Genomic DNA, 20,378 nt, shown 5'->3' on the forward strand with positions numbered 1-20,378 from the left:
ACGACTGCATTGGGCGGGAGATGTTGGACCGGAAGTGTGAATTTTACGCTGCTCGACTGTTTTAATTTTCATTTGCTGCAAGGTGGCTGATGGGACGTTTTCTTCTTGATTCTATTTCTAATTTGTATTTTTTTCCCCGTTTTCCTTGAGCCCTTTGACTGTATATACCCCCGTGTGCCTGAGCATATTGCTTTGCTGCTATCCATCCGCATATTCATGTGTCATCTCGAGTCCCGCTGAACTTCTCCTTGAAGCAATCACTTGCCGAAGCAATGCTCCTGATGTTATCTTCTTATCGGCCTGATAGGCTAGTTAATCTTCACGTGAGCAGCGCGCTCACCAAGGAGTGTTACGTAATCTCCTGTCGGGTTCAACATCAGCCAACAGCATTAATGCCACATCTGCTGGTGTTTGCTCCGTGAGCTTGGAGTCATGGTTGTTGCAGATTGCTAATTCAAAGCGTACAGTTGTTAAGGGCGCGTGCCCTGTGCTACTTACCGTACATTTTCATGACTTAGGTGCTGCGGCAGTGGTGAATTTAAGAGCCAAAGCGATGGCTATGATGCCTAGTAGCAGTGCTGGGGGCAGCAGAACGGGTAGCCCGTTTGTGATCGAGCGTGATGATGAATCTTCATTTTCAAATGACCTTATAGATGCAGATGATGGTATGCGCAAGTCCTTTCTCTCTCTAAGCCGAGTTTGACAAATCAATTCCTAAATTACAATGTCCCTTTTCAGCCATCGAAGCCGATGACCCCCTCGCTTCTACCACCGACCGAACACCCCTCACAGGAAATATCTCTTCTTCCAATAATGACAGAGGCGAATCCTCCAGATCCGGCGGCGGGATTAGTGGCTCCTACCTCACCTCTTCCATTCCTGGCGAAGATCGTCGTGCTCCAGTAAACACAATCGATGAATCGGTATGGGATACGTTATCGCGGGACATGCTGGGCGTGTGGGAGAAAATGAAACAAGTTCTCTGGCCAAAGTACCTGCTCGGCGGCATGTTACAGCGTGGAGGGGGAGGTATTGCCGGAGCCGCTGAGAGAGGAGAATCAACGGGTTTCGGAAATGGCTTTTCGGGAGTCAGGGAGCTGGTGGGAAGATGGCCTGATGCAGATGTTGTGCTGCAAGGTGGGATGAGCGAGGGTCTAAGGGATTGGGATCTTTGGTTAGTACGCCGATAATCGTTTTGTTAAGTCCGAGATTCAGTTGACTGACAACTTTTTAGGGGTCCGTTGATCTTTTGCTTGCTTCTGAGTATGTTTCTCTCGATGGCTGCCTCGAAGGAACAGAAGAGTTTGGTCTTTTCGGGCATGTTTTGTATTATATGGATTGGTGAGGCGGTTGTGACTTTGCAAATTAAATTGCTGGGTGGGACTATGTATGCTCTCCTCTACCCTCCGCTCGTGGCTCCAAAGCTTTGTTTGCTAACCGGAACGCTGTAATAGTTCTTTTTTTCAGTCTGTGTGCCTGATCGGATACACGATATTCCCGCTAGTAATTGCGGCGGTGCTCAGTGCGTTTGGACTGCCCACCATCCCTCGAATTCCGGTGTATATTGTCCTGGTCGCGTGGTCTCTCGCGGCGGGAGTCAGTATCCTTGGAGGATCAGGGGTCGTGAAGAACAGGGTTTTCCTGGCAGTGTACCCGCTGCTTGTGTTCTACGTCGGAATCGGTTGCTTATGTTTTATCAGTTGAGATGGAAAATATTGATTTGCTTAAAGGCCTTGGGATTGTCAATCAACGCAATCAAAGTCGACTTAAATGATCTTCGTTCCAGTGGGGGGAACCGTCAGGGACAGAGCTCGATCCCATTCCTCTCATCAGTTCATTGTATTAGTAACTACAGGGTATTGTCCTATTCATCAATGAAGTGTTGGTTGTCATTTAAGGAGTAGCCATATAAAACGGGATCACCCGCTTCAACTGTCATTCAAGCGTTTCTCATCCTTTCCATTTCAACTCACCGAAGAAAAGACGAACCCCCCAGCTCGCGTCACATCAGTCAGGTCGAATTACATCTTGCCACGCACCCGCACTTTTGGGCTTCAAACCGCCAGTCCTTCCTTGGGAGAACAGTTCAGCTGCGATCAATTTCTTCAGGGAATAGAGGATCTCAGCGGACGTCGAAGACCAAAAGAAGAAGAAAAGCATTAATAAAAAAAACAGAACCATCGACTCGAAGGATTCAAACTTTGGACAAAGACAGTTCAATATTTTGTGTGGTTAAAATTGATCACGCTCCAATCACTCTCATCCCTCGAACAGCAAGCCGCCATTCGATTCCGTTCTTCCCCACCAACTTTCTGGCGCTCAACGTCGGATACTTCATTCAGACACCGGGACCAGGTATCAAAGCGAAGACGGGCGAAGAGATTCTCGACATGGCAGAGCCGGAGACCCAAGGACAAAATGGACAGCCTAATGGTGAGTGATCTCCATTCCCCACCCCTGGAAATGAGCGCCACTCATGCTTTGTTTGGGACGGATAGAGCTCCTGAATGATTCTGAAGGCATTCCTGAAGGTACGAGAAATAAATGTGATCCTTGACTTGGGCCAGCTCGAGCAGTGACGTCCCGTTGTCTGAGTTCAAGCTGTTTTCGACTGTCAAGCTAATATAGTTGGGTTCCCAAAGGACAAGGTACTGGAATGCTAGGTATGCAGAAATGTGCCTATTTACAGAAAATCGCTCCATGTAGTAGGAGAATCGAAAGTACCTAACGCTAACACCTAGAAGAGCTACAGAAAGAACAGGTTGAGCCCCCGTGCCGCGATGCGGAGGAGCTTTCAGAAGGTACGAAATTAGCAGAGCAGACACGAGCGTCTACAACAGAAAATGAACTTGCGTCTGACGAGAAGAAAGATGGATCTGGTGAACGGCCTATCCGTCAGAAGCTTAAAGAGACGTCCATAAACAGTCTTTCAAGACAACCGTCCCCCGAGGATAAATCCCCGCCAGCCCAAGAACCTGCTTCTGCGGACAACGAAGAGCGAGGCCGCGTGAGGCGAAAACGATCATTTGACGAATCCAAAGAAGAAGACAACGCCGATGCGGAAACAGAGAAAAAGGATGAAAATAGCCAACGGAGGAAGAGGTCAAGGGATTCAAAAGTTGAAGAAAAGCAGAGTCTCCCGGAACCAAAAGAGAACCGCGCACGAACTCCATCGCGAGAGGTGCCACGGGATGAGACGGGGCAAGTCCTAAGCCCGAAGAAAAAGCGAAGCAGAGACCAACTCGATAAGGATACACAAACTCACACCGAAACAAGAGGGCAGCCAAGTGATAAAGCTGATGCGGAAAAGCCCACGCTATCTACCAACAATCGCACGGAGGAGGGCGAGCCAGAGAAGAAGAGACACCGTGATGACTCGAAGGAGCGAGATGCCCTGAAAAATGAAAAGGCTCGTCTGGCCTAGTTATGAGTTGGTTTGAGAGCTTTGCTAACATTCGCCATAGGCATCCTTGCCAAATCCATTTGCAAATACTTCTGCGGCTTCCCCATTCGCTAATTTAGACGCGTCCAAAGCGACCAAGTCTAGCTCGAAGGACGAACCCCCAAAGAGCCAACCTATGACATCCTCATCCGCATTTGCTTCGTCAGGACTGGCCGCTTTCGCCAGCTCAGAAAAGTCGCCATTTGGCATCATCGGAGGTGATACGTCTGTTTTCAAAACATTGAAACCTACTGAAGTTAGTGCTGGAGAGAAAAAAGAAGCTGCATCTACCTCTGCAGCAAGTCCCTCGCCATTCACGGGAACTGGAGCATCTCCGTTTGGTTCGCTTCCTGGGGGATTCGCTGCAAGCGCTTTTGCTAGTTTTGCCTCTGCAGCACCAAAACCAGCGGGAGGGTTAACTAGCTTTGCTTCTCAAACCGGTGGTAGCAACTTTGGTGCCGGTTCGAAATCAAAGGCCTTCGGTTCGGCGTCAGATGATGAGGCGGAAAACGAACAGGAGGCGGTCGATGAGGCACGTCCGGCATTTGAAGGGCTTGAGGAAGTGAAAGAGGATGAGAGGTTTTTCAAGCAAGATAGTACGTGCAATTGAATTGAAAGACTATTGATATGGTTCATGGCATTAACGTGGTCTCCCCTCTAGTTGAAACCGGTGAAGAAGGCGAAACGACATTGTACTCGTGCCGAGGGAAGTTATTCCAGTTTGATGGCAAAGAATGGAAAGAACGTGGCATTGGCACGTTTAAAATAAACGCTGTGGAATCACCTGCAGACACCGAAGGCGGCGCTGGGGGCAAAAAAACTGTTCAATCTGCTCGAATGATCATGCGTACCGACGCCGTGTTGCGGGTTGTCCTTAATTCTCCGATTTTCAAAGGAATGAAAGTGGGAGACGTGAGCGGAAATGAGCCAGCAGGAAAACAGATTAATCTCGTTGGAATTGAAAACGGTAAAACCACGCCGTTCTTGCTAAGAGTAGGTTTCTGAAATTCAACATTTTACACCAGTGATCATACTAATGCTCAATGTAGACCGCAAGTGTTACCGCTGCAAAAGATGCATACCATAGCATCCAGTCCATTTTGTCGGAACTTTGATCTTGGAACGCGGAATGCGATCTCATTTGTTGTCGAATCATCTAGATCATAGGGGGCGTCCTTCACGGTCTATTAGGCGGAAATCGTTATCTACACAACGCAATCACAATTTATACAATTCCTTTGTCCTGGGATCTCGAGATGCTCTCGCCCCAATTCTCCCGTGAGGCTGTTTGTTTTCCAGATCCGTTCATGCTCAGAGTTTCGCGACCATATATCCGTGAATCTCAGTCGGAAAACAAAGACCCTGCTTATATCGTTCTCTGGAAAATTTTTCTCTGCTCATAGAGTGCCTCCTTTTAATGTAATTCTGAACTTTTTACATGGACTTTCACTGGTTAACTTCCTTTTCTTTGCTGATATGTTTTCTCTCTGGCATTGTAGCTTTACCCTGCGATAGCTACAAGAGAAACCACAATCTATTGCCCTACTTCCAGCCGAGAGTATCAAAGTTCTTCCGCCATGAACCACGAGCACGAGCTCAGCCGTGATTTCCACTATCAAATTGTCCATTGGCTCCGTTTTGCTTTCCCTCTTGACCAACTCCAGCATATGTTGACTGGTTCATAGCTTTTCCATCTGGCCCCAAACTCATTTGGATCATTTTCGTTATGTATTGGCCACAGCATCTAGTTGCAAGCATTCACAGAATACAACCTCCTTTCGCTTCCCCAGTTTGCACCGAGGATGCAATCTACCAGCCTTCTGTAATTCAACAACCACACGAGGGCAGTAGAGATCACATTTACTTTTCTAATGCACCGCCTTTCAGGTTCCTCTGCCCGTTAAATGGCTAGATCCAAGGGTTTGAGTGGTTTTCCCGTCTAACTTGACCGCCAAATGTTATATTACGCCTTCATTCCGATTGTTATCGTTTAAGCATTCACTACATTAGTCACATCAAACCCAGCCGCCTGCTTGAAGTAATACCCTCGCTGATTACTAAAGATCCTCTTTCGGGTCGCCTTTTCATCGTCCACCGTAAAGTCACAGTTAAAATGCGTATGCCCAAATGTCCACATGATAACATTCGCATTTTTCCAGCACTCCTCTCCCTTCATATTAGTTGCAAAACCAGACAGTATCGGGCTGTCTGCGTGGGCTGGATCAATTACGCGTGGGTCATCTATAATCGGGCTATGATGGGTGAGTATCACGATCCGTCGTCCCGGCTCCGACCTCGATATTGAAAGGACTTGCTCATTCAACCATTTGACATTCGCGGCGTGTGCAGCATTATGCGCTTCTACGGTCCAATCGTCAATCTGGTAGAAATCGTTCAGTCCGCAACGAACGTCCTCCTCATGCTCTGGTGGTACGTGCGAGTAGAGGGTGCATCCGAGTATGGTCAAATCATTCGACACATCGTAACGCGTCTGGTCTAAAAAAACAAATTCTCCCAGGCCCTCAGCGTCCGCCCGCACGGCGACGTCCGTTGAGAATTCTAGTATTAGGTTTCGCGCCTCGGCCCAGCTGGAATGAAAAGGTTCATGGTTGCCCAGTACGAAGAAGACTGTGTGGAACTGGCGGAGCTGTGCCTCGAGGAAGAGGAAGAAGCCTTCGTCTCGCACGTTGCCGATGTCGCCGAGCAGGGCTAGGTGTGGGGCTTTGGGAGGAATATCGAAGATGTCGTAGGAGGCGGGAGTTTCGAGGTGCAGGTCGGAGAGAATTTGGAACTCCATGTTTGCTCAAGGCGTGCAGTCCCGGCGCCACAACGAAGGCCGGATGGGATTATGTTCTGGTTTTTATGCCTCCTGAAGACTACTCGCCACGTGTAGCTGCTTGGTCAATTGCTTCCCGGCCCAGACGATTCCCATGACCACGGTGTTGTCCCCAAGGCCATGTTGGTGTAACACTCCTGTTCGAAAAACAGTGCTTGTTTCCGTATATTGCCACTTCTTGTGAGATATAGATCTTCTAAAGCTAACGGCGCCATAGATACGAGTTCTGTAACTGCGTAAAGCCCTTTAGGTAGAATATTAAGGCACAATATGTCTTCAATTAGTATGGTATCACTATCAGCGGAGAAAGCGGTCTTTGGAATACATATCAACTATGGATTACACTTGGTTTATTTTCGGTCTATATAAAGTAGCAAGATGGCCCGTGACCCGCCCGAGTGTGCCAAGCCCGGATCGGAGTGATGCCCAACCTTAACTCGACCTCTTGATCGCACTTCGTCGAAGCGGGAGAAACAGATTCACCATCTTTTCAAGTTTCAAGTACGAGAAGAATGGCAGGCAGGAGACCGAGATTGGGTCCTGGGACATGAATTGGCCCTCGGGCTATCAGAACAATTTAGCTATTTGAAAATGACCAAGAAGAGGAAGGCGGAGTGTCTTGAAGACGCTCAACCTCTCACACCAATTTCAACATCCCATGACGATGCCAATACTGTCACCATCCCTACGAAGCAACACGATGGTCCCACGCATTCCCGCAAGCCTCCACGCTCCAATCCCTCCTCCACCGCCTCGTCTCGAGCATCCAGCACCTCTCGCTCCAACCAGAAACCCAGCCGTAAGCCTGATCTCCCTTGGCCCTCTGCTTTCAAACGCCTGTCCCAAACCCACCGCGCTCTAAACCTCGTATACACGTTCTGCTGTACAAGGAAACACTTTGCCACCACTTTTGAGAACATCAAGTCGGCTGTTGAGACCCAAACGGGCGGTAGACAGCTAACGATTGAAGATGTTGCAAAGGTCAAAGTGCTGATTCCGCACGCAGTGAGATTCGAGGTTGTAGATGCGGGTGTAGTTGATGTTCTGAGCGTACCAGAAGCAAGAGGGAGCAGGGCTGGCAGGGCTTGGGATGATTGGGAAACGGAGGAAATGGGTGAAGTCGTTGATAATATCACACAGACTCCTGGCGACAGTGGAGGCAAACAGAACGAAGTTTTACTGTTTGAGTTCGTGGATGGGGATCTAAAGAAAGAAAAGGCTACCGGGACTGCATTTCGGACACCTTGGGATGACAGTATAAGGCTGCCGGCTTATAACCAAAAACACATGTTAAGTTTGATTGAGAAACGGAATAGAAAGTTTGCCGAGGCCATCGATACCTTTCTTGCTCGCTGCCAGAATGAGGGCGTCGATCCAGTAGCAAAACTCGAATCTGAGAAAGATATGTTTCTACCTGTATTCGGTGGACCTGGAACTACTACTCCCGCTGCTGCCAAATTGCCTCCTCAAATTCCAAAGGAGAGAAAATCAGTTTCTGAAATCCTCGCAGAAATTCAAGAGCAAGAATGGTATACCGGTCAGGTTGTTCCAAATGGGCATCGGATCTTCGATGCTCAGTCACCCGTATATGGTGATTTAAACTTTCAGCTCTCACAAAACGTGGTAAATGCGCTGTATAACACAAAGGGAATCACACAGCTATATTCCCATCAGGCTGAAGCTATTAACAATCTACATGACGGACATAACGTGATCGTGTCTACGTCAACCAGTTCGGGAAAATCCTTAATATACCAGATCCCAATGCTGTGCGAGCTAGAAAGGGATCCTCAAAGCAGGGGAATGTATATTTTTCCGACAAAAGCGCTCGCACAAGATCAGCGACGGAATATGCAGGAACTGTTGCAATACCTGGACGGGTTGGAGTATACGATGGTGGAAACTTTTGATGGTGACACACCCATGGAGCAAAGGAATGCAATCCGTGATGAAGCCAGAATCATATTTACCAACCCAGATATGCTTCACATCACAATACTACCACAGGAGGCATCCTGGCGCACCTTCTTGAAAAACCTAAAATTTGTAGTCGTCGATGAGCTTCACGTGTACAATGGGCTATTTGGATCCCATGTGGCCTTCATCATGAGACGCTTGAGAAGGATATGTGCCTCTTTGGGCAACTATAATGTGAAATTTGTCTCCTGTTCTGCCACTGTTGCCAATCCAGAGGAGCACATGAAGACTATATTTGGCGTTGACGAGGTCAAGTTAACCGATTGCGATGGATCGCCTTCAGGCCGGAAGGAATTCGTCTGCTGGAATACTCCCTTTAAAGATCCCGACGACCCTACTTCCGGCCGTGGCAACAGCATGCTAGAGTCAGCGAGATTGTTCTGCCAACTTATCCTCCGCGGGGTGAGAGTTATCGCTTTCTGCCGTGTTCGAAAACAGTGCGAAATTCTCCTAAGCACAGTGAGAGATGAATTTCGCGCTTTGGATCGCTCCAGTGTTGCCAAGTTCGTCATGGGATACAGAGGCGGCTACAGCCCCCAAGACCGACGTCAGATCGAGCGAGAGATGTTTGAAGGGAAATTGTTAGGAATTGTGGCAACTAATGCTCTGGAGCTGGGTGTTGATATAGGGTCCTTGGATGCAGTCATCACCCACGGCTTTCCATACTCAATATCTAATCTACGTCAGCAGAGCGGGCGTGCAGGTCGCAGGAATAAAGACTCCCTTTCGATATTAGTTGGAGATATGTACGCAACCGATCAACACTACATGCGAAATCCTGATGAGCTCTTTACGAAACCGAATTGCGAATTACAGGTTGATTTGCAGAACGAGCTAGTTCTTGAAGGTCATCTACAGTGCGCCGCATATGAAATGCCTATTCGCCCCGAAGAAGACATCAAATACTTTGGCACGCAACTTCCCCAACTCGCGTTCGGCCGGCTAGTACGAGACAATATGGGATTTTACCATTGCCATGAACGATTCCGGCCTCAACCGGCACGTTGCGTTCAGATCCGCGACGTAGAACAGGAGCATTACGCCGTCATCGATACAACAAACAATCGCAACGTTGTCATCGAAGAGATAGAAGATACGCGTGTATCCTTCACGCTTTATGAAGGGGCAATATTTCTTCATCAAGGCCACACGTACATGGTCAAGGAGTTGAATACAGACCAACGGTTTGCCCGAGTTCTCCGTGTCCACGTCGACTGGACGACGCAACAGCGAGATTTCACTGACGTCGACCCGATAGAAACTGAGGCCATAAGACCGTTAGGTGACGCTTCCAATTGCCGGGCTTTTTTTGGTGCTATTCAAATTCACACTGTGGTTTACGGATATTTTAAAATCGATAAGAGAAACCGAATTCTGGACGCTATAGTGTTGGATATCTCGCCGATAGATAAGTTAAGTAAGGGTATGTGGCTTGACGTACCCAAACAGGCACTTGAAATTCTAGCATCCCATAATTTGAACGCCGCCGCCGCCATTCATGCTGCAGAGCATGCGGTCATGTCGCTCTTACCAACATTCGTGGTCTCATCACCTGGCGACGTACGCACGGAATGCAAGGTCGCAATCAAAGAGCTCAAAGAGCCGTCTTCAGCCTCTTTGAGGGATCACACCAAGCTTCCTCCACCTCCGCGCCGCCAACGACCCGGCAGATTAACCTTTTATGACGCCAAAGGCGGCGCGTCGGGCTCAGGCATTGCCTCTAAAGCTTTCGAATTCGTGGACACTTTGCTTCGTCGCGCAGTCGACCGGATCGAGTCATGTGCTTGTATCACACCACGTGGGTGTGTTGAATGCGTGTGCGACGAGCGCTGCCCTGAACTGAACGTTGTGATGAGCAAAGCCGGGGCAGGTGTTGTGCTCAAGAGTCTTTTGGGGTTAGAAATAGATGTCGATGCGCTGCCATGGGGCGAAATGGGGATGGCTCAAGATTCTGGTGGTGGAGTCGAAGAAAAGGAGCTCCCCGCGGGATTGGGGACGATTGTCGCAGCCGTGGAGGTTAGAGGAAAGCCTGGCAAGGTGAAATTGTATGAATAGAGTACTCTAGGGACTTGCCGTCTTCTTGATGGGGTCTTGTCGCCTATCTCAGACAGCCATTGTTGCTTTGAGTAGGCTTTGAAAATCCTTCCGGGATGTGAGCTCTGAGACAACTCTTCTCTCGATGCTAATCACACATATCTGAAACCCTAGTGGTCTAGATCCTTCATTGAGCAACTGACAAGAATTTTAATGTCTTTGTAGCTGACTACGGCAATCTCCGGCGCTTATCAGCGACGAGGAATGACCCCGCAGATGCGTCCCTATCAATCCAGCAGGGGACCAGGGGCACATTACTAACAGGGATCAATGACATCTAGAAAAATGAATTGGAATTTGATGAAATTTCATACCTTAGATGCTGGCATGGTATGGATCATGGGTATATTGGCTCTTGTAGCTTGTCTGCATGGCAGCATGGGTTATTCAAATGGACCTTTACTTCAAAATGGAAGGTTTTACAAACGGGAAATAATCCGATCTTGTATCTTACAATGGATCAAGGATATGCTGAACAGAATCAACGCAGCAATTAAGAACACTTTTGCGAATGCCGCAAAGGGACATGTTGATTTTGCCAAAAGGATTCTCCAGCAGCATATTCTATCCTCAACAACCAAGTAGAATGGCATCCCTTTCCAGCAACTCAAGAGTCAATCCCGGACCATCTCCATTCGCTATCCAGTGTTAATACATTATCGACTCAAGATAAACCCAGTAATTATCCCAATGAGCCAATAGCTTAAGATTTTGCGCTGCATTCAAAAAAGCTCTCTTTTCGCAATATGCAATGCAGAACCAAGACGGATTACATTCAGCCTCATACATAGTTGCGCAGGTGTTTTTAGGAACGACTGCTGTCACATAGTGGAATGGTGGAAAAAAAAAGAAATCCTCATTGTTCGTTTCACAGCGACTGGGGACATTTCAATCGACTAAACATTATGCCAGAGATTATCAACGCCTGATACGGAATAAGGCTATAGTAGCATTGGCCAGGTAAACAGTGTGAAGATTGTATCTGGTTATTCAAACCGTAAGATATGGGAGGCGACTCAGTATGTTTGGGAGGGGCGGTTGCTCCGTCCTGCGCGTCGGGTTGTTGCTGGAGTGTTGCCGCGGCTCAAGGACGCAGCACCGCTTCCCGTGGATTACCGAGGAGCCGGTAGTCAGGGGACACTTTCGGGTTTGTTTCCATATCCCGAGGTCGGCGGAACGGCTCCGAGGAATTCAACGGGCCTTCAGAGGAAGACCGTCGTTGAAATAAGCTTAATCCAACCGCGTTCCAGTGCCTGCCTTTCGACGTCGGAGGGAGAAGATGTTGATTTAGACTCGATCCACGTGACCCTATCTCGGTTGGGCAGTTTGCTCTTTCGGCGACCGCCCCGGCGAGAGTTCCAGATACGCCGAACTGTGAACGCTCGGGGTGCTTGCTGGGCTGCTGCTGTCCTCCAAGCTCATATTTCCAAACACAGCTTTGATGTCACGAACAGCCTCACGGAAAGTGTCCCTAGGGTCGTTGACACGTTCTTTTGTCCAGGCTCGAATTTCACGGACAATCTTGGGGTAGCCTTCATCATTCGGGAGCCACCAGTGTTCAAGTTCCGGGGTCTTCCAAAGGTCAGCCAATTTCGTGCGAACCATTGGCGGGTATATGTATCTATAGAGAGAAAAGTTTTAGTAGTTAGTGCATATGTCCATGATAGTGATACAATAAATCAGGTCTACCCACCCTAGTTGTTCGTTGCGGGCCATCTTCTTTCGACACCACATATTGTACTTTTCATCGTGAGGTAGGAAAAGCACAGCCATCCCCAAGGGGGACATGAACCAGAGATGCATTTCCTCAGGACGGTTCGGCCAGCGGCTCAGTGTTTCGATTCGTTGGGCCTGTTCCATAGCCATGGTTTTCAGCTCGGAGAGATCCAAATTCTGCAATATCGGAGCTGTTTGATATTTATATAGAAGGGTAGCTGTTATTAGCTCCATGAAGCAAAAATTGACTTCCCACAGTTCATCACCGTAGATAACCCCAGGCGCATAAGGGTCAAAAACTGCGTCCGGCTCAAGGGGCTGTTGGTGTGGATAGGAAAGCACCAAGTATCTGGGGTCTTTCATGGTTTCCACAAACTGATGCAGTTCGCTCCAGGTATTATCCACGATTTCCTTCTCTGCCTTGAATTGTTCAAGGGTAATGAGCCCGTGTGACATCTTTGCAAATAAAGATGCCATATCCATCGCAAACCGCCGAGTTCGCGCACCCCATGCCATAACCTTCTTGTTCAAGTCATGCGGATGATCGAATGAGTCTTGCATCGAAAATTCTTCATCCGCAATATACCATTCACGGCTTAGAACCATTGAGTTTCCCGACATTAAACCAGCCATGACATCGTAGCGGTTATACCAAAGCAGGATATGACGATGGAAATAATCAACATTGATGCTCTCGGGGCTATAAAGCTCCACAAGCATACGGTGCGCCGCTTGATGGTGATCAATTAGGTTCACCCAGTCCCCAACAAACTCCTGATATCCCCAATCAGCAAAAGGTTGGCCATCCTAGAGATAATCATTACATACCTCAAATGCAGCCAATTGCAGTATAGTTAAAAGCATAGCATCATGATGATTCTCGCCTCCCCGAAGCGAGTTCAAAAGTAATGATACCGACTTGTTGTAATATTGAAGGAAAGTATAGATTTTCCCATTAGGATGCGCGATGGAGTAGTGATATGCGGAGAAAGCGACAACGGCGTATAATAAAGGTTCATAACCCAAAGCATAGCTCATCATGTCTTCGTTTATGAACTTGGATGCGTGGGATTTTAGAATATAGTGATGATAGTTTATATTCTGTTTGCGATAAGCAACAAAAAACATAACGTCCGATGTCAAGCCCTGATCAGATAGCGTCGGAGATGGTAGTGAGTGGGAATCCGGATCAGCCGATGCTACTGGGCTAGGTGATTTCGTCGAAAGGTCAGTCATGTCGCTTGAGGGAGATGCACATTTGGTTTCAGGCGACTGCCGCATTTTCCTCCGTGCAACAGACTGAGCATTATGCCTTGAAGCGTCCTTCATATGTCGTGGCTGTAGATCTAGCTTCCGCTCGCTATTCTGACTGTTCTCTTCTGATTCGGATTCTCGGATCGGAGGATATTTCTCATTCATCTTCATGTTTGATCGACTGTCTTTCCTGAGCATCGGCGAGGGTGGGTATGTGCATTCTCTCTTCCCTTTACTGCAACCTAGATAAACCGGTAAGGTCAACTCGTTACTCTTTCATATATAAGTGCAGAGTGGGTGTACTTACGCTCGCAGATGGGACGAGTCTCGTCACACTTTTGTGTTATCAGTCATCGGGCCTTCACTGTTGGCGACAATAAAGAGACCAAAAAAAAAAGTTGTACTAACCTTTACCCGCCGCGCACGACAGGTGAAACAGCCGCTTTTGGTCCTTTTGTGCCGTTTCTGCTCCGGTGGTCTCTGCGGGATTTGCGACTGCATGCGAAAATCGTGGGACTCTGAAGTGTGAAGGCGGTGCGGATTATGCCATAATGCCAGGGTGTTGGGGTACGACGGGCCTAGCTGTATGTTCGACCGAGCTGGAAACGCATTGGAGGGTATATTCCATGCGTTTGGAACAGGCGTGGAGTAACCGCTCTCCTGGCCGAATCTGGATGCCTCGGACGCTGCCATTTTGATGTCGAGGGGCCCGGGAGAGAGGAGTTACGACAGTCCGCGACGTGCAAAAATTGGGTAGAGACTGTGACAAGTCGATGAGAAGCGCCCCAGCTTCGTCTAGCTGTGATAATTTCTGAAGCCTTCCTCAGAAGAAGAAGGTGCAGCAAGGTGAAGTTTAAGGGCCATGTCGTCACAGTCGCGGCCAGATATGTATGTGAGTAGCCTCCTAAAGTAAATTGTTAGCCAAACAATGCATGTTTCCTTGGATTCCACGGGCCAATCCAGAAGAGTACCAAGCTAGCCCAGGGATCTGCCCATCGGGACGGGTAGCATAGGAGAAATGGAAGGGAGAGCTGGAAAAAAGCTAAGCAGGGACCTCCCCAATCTGCAAGATTATGATACTGTGTAAATTAAAAACCAGCAGGGTTCAAAGGCACTGGCTGTGTGTGCGACTGGAGATGCAAGTGAGGTTGGAGGGAAGAGCTCGTACAGCGCGGAAAATAGACACGCAGAGCCGTTTCCGGCTAAGTTTGGGACAGAACGGCAATGATCAAATGGCAACAAGGATATATGTAGGTGATCAGAGCTGAGGCGCAAAACTGGAGATGCACAAAGGGTGAATTGCAGGGAACATCGTTAGCGGATGGCTCCAGAGGACCGGAAGCCAGGGTTTTTTGAAGTGGGAATTACTTGACCCGTACGAGCCAGAAAAAGGAAAACAACTATTAGCACTATTAGCCACTATTCGAGAGATGGACTTTCTAGTCAGGCCATACGCCAACAAATGGACTTGCAGGAAATCGTCCCTGGCCCAGTGGTACTCTAGCGTGGTAACGGACAGCGACAGGGAGGAGGGTGAAAAGAAGGGAATGCTCATGGGTGCTTCCTGACTTACAGCCTAGTAGCTAGCTAACTAGCTCTAATCAACGAGTTTTACGGGAGCAGTCGGGCCAGAAGAATCACTCTCCGTCGGAAACAGGACGAGTGTAGTCGTGAGGGAGTTGGACAGTATCAAGGTGGTTGATCGCCCAGCCTCATCCCAAAGTCAGACTTGTTAAGTTGTTGGAGGCCGGAGAAGGGGAAAATTGACTTTCTGGGGCTTTCAATAAAAACGGTTCTCGGCCTGGATGGGCTGAGCCAACCGCATTTTGATCACTTTTGTGTCCTGGACGTGGGTATCGAGAGAGACCAGTGCAGGCGTTGTGCAGACGTGGTTCTCCCGGCTCCATATCGAGGATCCACCGTCCGTGAGAAACAAGCGCTGGAATAATCATAATTTCGCCTACTCGTTGCTGATTTTGTGAAACAATTCTGACCCTCTGGTGGCCATAGTCCAACTAACTAGCTAGAAGAGGTGCCAGATGTCATGGAGGGGGCGAGATGATGACAGGGAAAGATTGGCCAACCTAAAACTCCAGATCTTCACAATCATCCTGATTAGAGATCCGATCATGCCGAAATCCCATCAGACTCCAGAGCGAAAGAGTCAGATCCATGTTTGGCGCCAGGGAAGAAGTAAAAAGCCTCTTCTCATCTCAACATCCAGGGAGACAGCGATAAGGGTTTTTACCTGGAATTACGCAGCTACGCTGTTACGGCTAGTTTGTTACAGAGCGGAAGTCAAGACCGCACTGGTTTTGTAAAAGGCCGTCCATGCCCCTCGTGATGGCTGGATATGGGATTTTACTACTGCAGTCGGCCAGGAACAAGGACAGAAGAAGAACCCCGCGGGCTTGGGAGAACCAGGAGCCAATCTGCAGTGGGACATTGTTTTTCTTTCTCCAGGATTCGAAAAGTGCACTCACTAACTCCGGTAAAGCCATCCATCATGAATCATGACACCGTGCATATGGACACCTGGCCCACACTTTTAGAGAAGAAGCGGGACCGCAATCCAAAACCTAATCAAGATGGCGAGAATCATAACCCGGTGCGAAGGAGTAGGACGTCGCTGGGAGTCGGACGGACAACAGAATCTCATTGTCAGAGCTCACATTGAGCAAAGTTCCCCAGTGGCCTGTCTTGTTCTGTCTTGGTTTGTCTTCGTTGCGGACGAAATACGCCATGTCCTCTTATGCAAAGTAACTAGCCCTTCTCCTCCGCATGACCGGTCTCAACACGTTCAAATTCCCCGGCCTTCAATCACAGGGCCGATGTGCACAGAGTTGCTTGCGGTTGCACGGGAAGCTGTCGCCCCAAAAGGCGCTCGGCATCTTTCCCATCTTATGCAGGCCGAAACAAAAGAGTGGTCAGTGTGGCCTGCCAAGCTGAGTGCGGAAAAGCCGCTGCTGGAGATACCGATTGGCTCCAAAGCCTTTCGCGCTCCTCGGGAGTTTCGCACTAGAGGATGTAGAGCTCGTGAATCCTGTACGGAGCATAGTACGAGGAGTGGGCTGGATAGTTACATGTTAGCTTGGATGGTCTGATCCAACTCCCAAGCCTATCAAAGCGGTCAGGTCTGGTTGTGAAAAACACCATTGAATGATATTTTTAGAAGGCCGTCAGGCCAGGCATCAGTCCTCAGCAGTAGAATGGGGATCTTTGCACCATCGAGTCATTGTCGGCTCTTTGTTGCTTCTGTTGCAGGTGGATCGTGTGAAACTGGCCGCGGAACAACGTTGATCCCGCCTTGAGGTTACCCCAAAGGTATCGTCAGGATGTCAAGCAAAAATTCGTTGTCTCGACAAATATGCCGAGTCCGTAGCTTGGATATACGGCCAGCAGAGTACCGTTTCAATCGGCCCTAGAGACATGTCCATCTGGTCGTTAGAACGGCGTCGTTGAGTTTGATGTAGCACAGTAGCAGGCGTCTTTATGTCGTTAGTTAATCCCCCGACGCAAAGGCCACCTTGTATCTCAATCTGACTTCTGTCCAAAACAACGTCAAGCTTAGCTAGCAATTCTCAACCGTTACTTTTCTTACCATAACATTCAGTCTTCTTCGATCCGACTCCTTCGTACACAGGCATTTTCATTGAGAAGACAACCTGCACTCCAAGAGCTCCCGTCGCCATGGCCGACGAGGCCGAAACCTTTATCCAGCACCCTCTCCAGCTCGACCCAACCTCCAAAGCCATATCCGCACCAACAGCGTCGCATGCTGGCCTTTCTACCGAACTGGAGGCGCTGAACTCTCTCCATCGCGCCCTCTTGAACCTCGACAGCCCCAATGTCCCTCCTCCTCCACGCCCCATCAACCCTAAACGAAGTGCTCAAGTCTCCAAACTGCGTGACTCGGCCAACGCCGCATATCGCAAGGCTGCCTTTACCGAAGCGATCAGATTGTATACGTATGCCATCGACATGGCTCTAGGTCGACCAGCATGGGAGCCACTGGGTTTGGTTCGCGAAGAATTAGCTCCGTTGTATGCGAATCGCGCACAGGCACACATGTCCCAGCAGGACTGGCCAGAGGGGTGGATCGATGCCCAGCTGAGCATTGAATGCAATGAAGAGACCAATACTAAGGCCTGGTGGAGAGGTGGAAAGTGCTTGGTAGAAATGGGAAGATGGGAGGAAGCGATCGAGTGGCTCCAGAAAGGGCTGGAAGCTGAAGGCAGAGCTTCCGATGGAGGTCGTGAACTGAAAGCTTTGCTGGATGATGCCGAGAAGGGATTGGAGAGGATGAGACAGGGCCAGTGATATTGCTTCGGCACGCATTGGATGGCTTCACGCAGATGCACAAAGGATTCTGGTTGACACGGCGCTTCAAGGCATGATGGATCTTTTCACTGCAATCACAAGCAGTTTCACGAATTTTTACTTGTACACTTTGTCACAAATACTTCCATGTTCCCAGGTCGTTCTGTCTTTATTAGTTGGAACTTTTCCCTCTGTGTCCTGACATTGGGGCACAGCAGGTTACCTCTTTTACTCTTTACATATCAGTGCACACCATTGTTTGGAGCAGTTTAATGGGATAAAAGCTGGGCAGTGTCCGTCTTGTCTCATACCTGTCAAGCATGATACACATCAAACACTTTCCCAGTGCATTCTCGAAAAACTCAGATCCTAGCCTTTGCTTAATCGAGGCATCCTTGGAAACATTACTAGGCGCTCCTAGGCAGGGTACTCGATCTTCAAAACGAAGCCATGCTGGAGGTCGACACGCTGGCCCAGAATCATTGGGTATCTTGAGTCCCTGCTCTCTGAAGATATCTTCTCCTCCTGTCCCCAATGCACGGCTTATCGGCGCCGGCCCTCCGTTTCGTGCCTTTGGTTTCCGCGCTGCTGCCAAGATGATATGGTCAGGCATCCTCTGGCAAGACACGCAGCGAAAACCCGCAACATTCCATTCAACTGTTTTCGTTTGCGGGTAAATTGACAAATAGACTGAAAGGGTCTTGCCCCTAGAAGCCTTACGCAGTCCATGTATCATAGCTGGCACTCTTATAACACCTTTCATTCCTCTTGACTCTCTTGAACAAACGTCCAAACCATGGTTCGGGTTTGACACCCGGGGCTTGGACTCTCAGGACCAGCCAGCCAGCCAGACCTAACTGATTGGCAAGCTTTTGTTTCTCATTCGACGAACAATAATACTATTTGGCTCCGAAGAGCACCATCGAGTTCGGGACTCTGTCCGTTGGAGGCCCTGGCTTTCGAGCCCTGTACGCCAATACCACAAGGTTCAACCCAAAGACATGGGAAGCAGGTAAGTCTCGCTGTCCCTATCCAAATGGAGAACGGGGCATGATCCGCGTGGCCACATGGCGCTCAAGACATCAACTATCTTGGGACCTTTTTGCCCTCCGGTAAAGTTAAGAAACATTCCCTTGGAGCCGTAAACTGCCACTCCCAAAGTATAAAAAAGGTACCATCCTCGATGCCGGGAATGCCCACTCCCAGTATCCTGGTTCGGCGACCCGTGTTGACTCAAGAGAACCCCTGTCCTGATGCAGTGTCTTTTGGGCCTGTTACTAACACTTTTTATCTTTTTGAACCCAACTTTCCCGCACGAGCAAATCATGCCATGCATCCGGAATCAAGAATCAAACTAAAGCATGCCAAGTGCTCCGACCTGGGCTCCTTATCAGAAACTCGTATCACGACATACTCACTAATTCTTAGGCTCAACCCGAAGTTATGCCTAAGCTTGCCGGACGGCACCGAGAAATTTTTGGCCCCGCGGCCCAGAGGAACACGGCCGACTCAACCCCGAGAAAAGGCTGAACCACGGCCGAGAATCTTCGGGGATGGGCGGCATGATTCAACTTCGCCGGCGGACATTTCAAACTCGAGCGGGATCAGCCAATGGATGCCGCTGACTCCCACGTGGAAAGCGTGCTCCCCATCCGCAGGAATCATGGAAGGTTTCCTATATGTTCAGCCACCGTATTTACGGGACGGGTACGTTGTTTGGGAGTGGAGGGTTGACATATGGACTGACTGGACGGAGGATACGACTTGAAGTACTGGGATGACGTTGTAAAAGGCTGGAAATAAGCTACACGCGCCGGTTCTTTGGCGGTTTATCATTGAGAACTTGTTCACAGATTTTGGGCAATTTGTGGTCCTGTTCGAGTCAAATAGCTATACAAGTGGAGAATGGATAACTGGATAACCCATTCTTGTCCAGTACAAATGATTTTGTACCGTTGTGCCGAGGCATACGAAATGACAACTCGCAGAGTCGCATGCATTTCTTTGGCAGTCTGTGCATCCGCTCTCAGCGGCCAGTGTATTTAACCTGTGGCCCAACTGGGCTGCCTTGTCCCTTTGGTTAGCGCCGCATTATTTTTTTTTTTTTTTTGGTGAGCTGCATCTGAAGAAAAGCAAGTATCTTGACCGTCTAATTATAGAATGAACTGGTTGCCTCTCGAGCAAGAAAAAGACGGTTGGCTAGCAATGAAGCCGAATATCCCATTTAGACTAGTTGCATGATTGCTCGGCCGATCTGGCTAAAACGCCACCATGCTTTCCACGAGGACGCTTTGAACCTGATGCGGAAAGCCGTTCAAAGAATCCTTTGGAAATGATTCAATAATAATAACCTTAGCGGGAGAGCCAAGAGTTCAAAATTCACAGAGTCCATGGTTTGTTATCAATCCCCTGAACATGGAAAGCTAGTCATACAGGCGGCAGCGAAACTTCAATGATCTGTACACATAGATATTCTTCAGGTGCGATACTATATTGTCACAGATTTCCCCGTATTTTGACCGTAGATAGAGCTGTATACAAAAATAAGAAATACCTCGCACACTTAACCCGGGTGCAAGTCGTACACAATGTGTCAACTAGCTTTACAAGCAAGTTTGTTTGTTGATAAGATGGTTGGCTCTGTAGGCGGCCCTTTTAAAAGGGACAGCAACCCACTGTTTACGCCTGGTTCCTGGTGACGGTATGCTGGCTGGAGGTATTCTCCTAATAGCATATAAA

At 48.8% G+C, this 20,378-nt stretch overlaps 6 protein-coding genes across 6 annotated transcripts; 4 read left to right on the forward strand and 2 right to left on the reverse strand.

The window, feature by feature from the left end:
- Positions 1–553: 553 nt before the first annotated feature.
- UREG_02679 (uncharacterized protein) lies at positions 554–1,480 on the forward strand (the record flags this gene model as incomplete). Its single annotated transcript, XM_002543117.1, has 4 exons — positions 554–665; positions 739–1,174; positions 1,235–1,263; positions 1,455–1,480. 4 exons carry the CDS (start codon positions 554–556, stop codon positions 1,478–1,480), a joined length of 603 nt encoding a protein of 200 aa, XP_002543163.1.
- A 910-nt stretch (positions 1,481–2,390) lies between these two features.
- Positions 2,391–4,557, forward strand: UREG_02680 (uncharacterized protein; the record flags this gene model as incomplete). Its single annotated transcript, XM_002543118.1, has 7 exons — positions 2,391–2,433; positions 2,629–2,648; positions 2,753–2,801; positions 2,871–3,413; positions 3,523–4,038; positions 4,104–4,435; positions 4,492–4,557. The coding sequence occupies 7 exons, from the start codon at positions 2,391–2,393 to the stop codon at positions 4,555–4,557; spliced, it is 1,569 nt and encodes a 522-aa protein (XP_002543164.1).
- Positions 4,558–5,432: 875 nt separating this feature from the next.
- UREG_02681 (uncharacterized protein) lies at positions 5,433–6,239 on the reverse strand (the record flags this gene model as incomplete). The annotated part of the gene is made up of 1 exon (XM_002543119.1): positions 5,433–6,239. The coding sequence occupies one exon, from the start codon at positions 6,237–6,239 to the stop codon at positions 5,433–5,435; it is 807 nt and encodes a 268-aa protein (XP_002543165.1).
- A 630-nt stretch (positions 6,240–6,869) lies between these two features.
- Positions 6,870–10,310, forward strand: UREG_02682 (uncharacterized protein; the record flags this gene model as incomplete). Its single annotated transcript, XM_002543120.1, has 1 exon — positions 6,870–10,310. One exon carries the CDS (start codon positions 6,870–6,872, stop codon positions 10,308–10,310), a length of 3,441 nt encoding a protein of 1,146 aa, XP_002543166.1.
- Positions 10,311–11,657: 1,347 nt separating this feature from the next.
- UREG_02683 (uncharacterized protein) lies at positions 11,658–14,012 on the reverse strand (the record flags this gene model as incomplete). The annotated part of the gene is made up of 5 exons (XM_002543121.1): positions 11,658–11,970; positions 12,043–12,839; positions 12,894–13,561; positions 13,627–13,654; positions 13,728–14,012. The coding sequence occupies 5 exons, from the start codon at positions 14,010–14,012 to the stop codon at positions 11,658–11,660; spliced, it is 2,091 nt and encodes a 696-aa protein (XP_002543167.1).
- A 1,895-nt stretch (positions 14,013–15,907) lies between these two features.
- UREG_02684 (uncharacterized protein) lies at positions 15,908–19,169 on the forward strand (the record flags this gene model as incomplete). Its single annotated transcript, XM_002543122.1, has 5 exons — positions 15,908–16,376; positions 16,933–17,635; positions 17,986–18,312; positions 18,555–18,651; positions 19,068–19,169. The coding sequence occupies 5 exons, from the start codon at positions 15,908–15,910 to the stop codon at positions 19,167–19,169; spliced, it is 1,698 nt and encodes a 565-aa protein (XP_002543168.1).
- Between the last annotated feature and the right edge of the window lie 1,209 nt (positions 19,170–20,378).

This window comes from Uncinocarpus reesii, genomic scaffold (genome assembly GCF_000003515.1).
Source record: "Uncinocarpus reesii 1704 scaffold_1 genomic scaffold, whole genome shotgun sequence".
Taxonomy (NCBI): domain Eukaryota; kingdom Fungi; phylum Ascomycota; class Eurotiomycetes; order Onygenales; family Onygenaceae; genus Uncinocarpus; species Uncinocarpus reesii.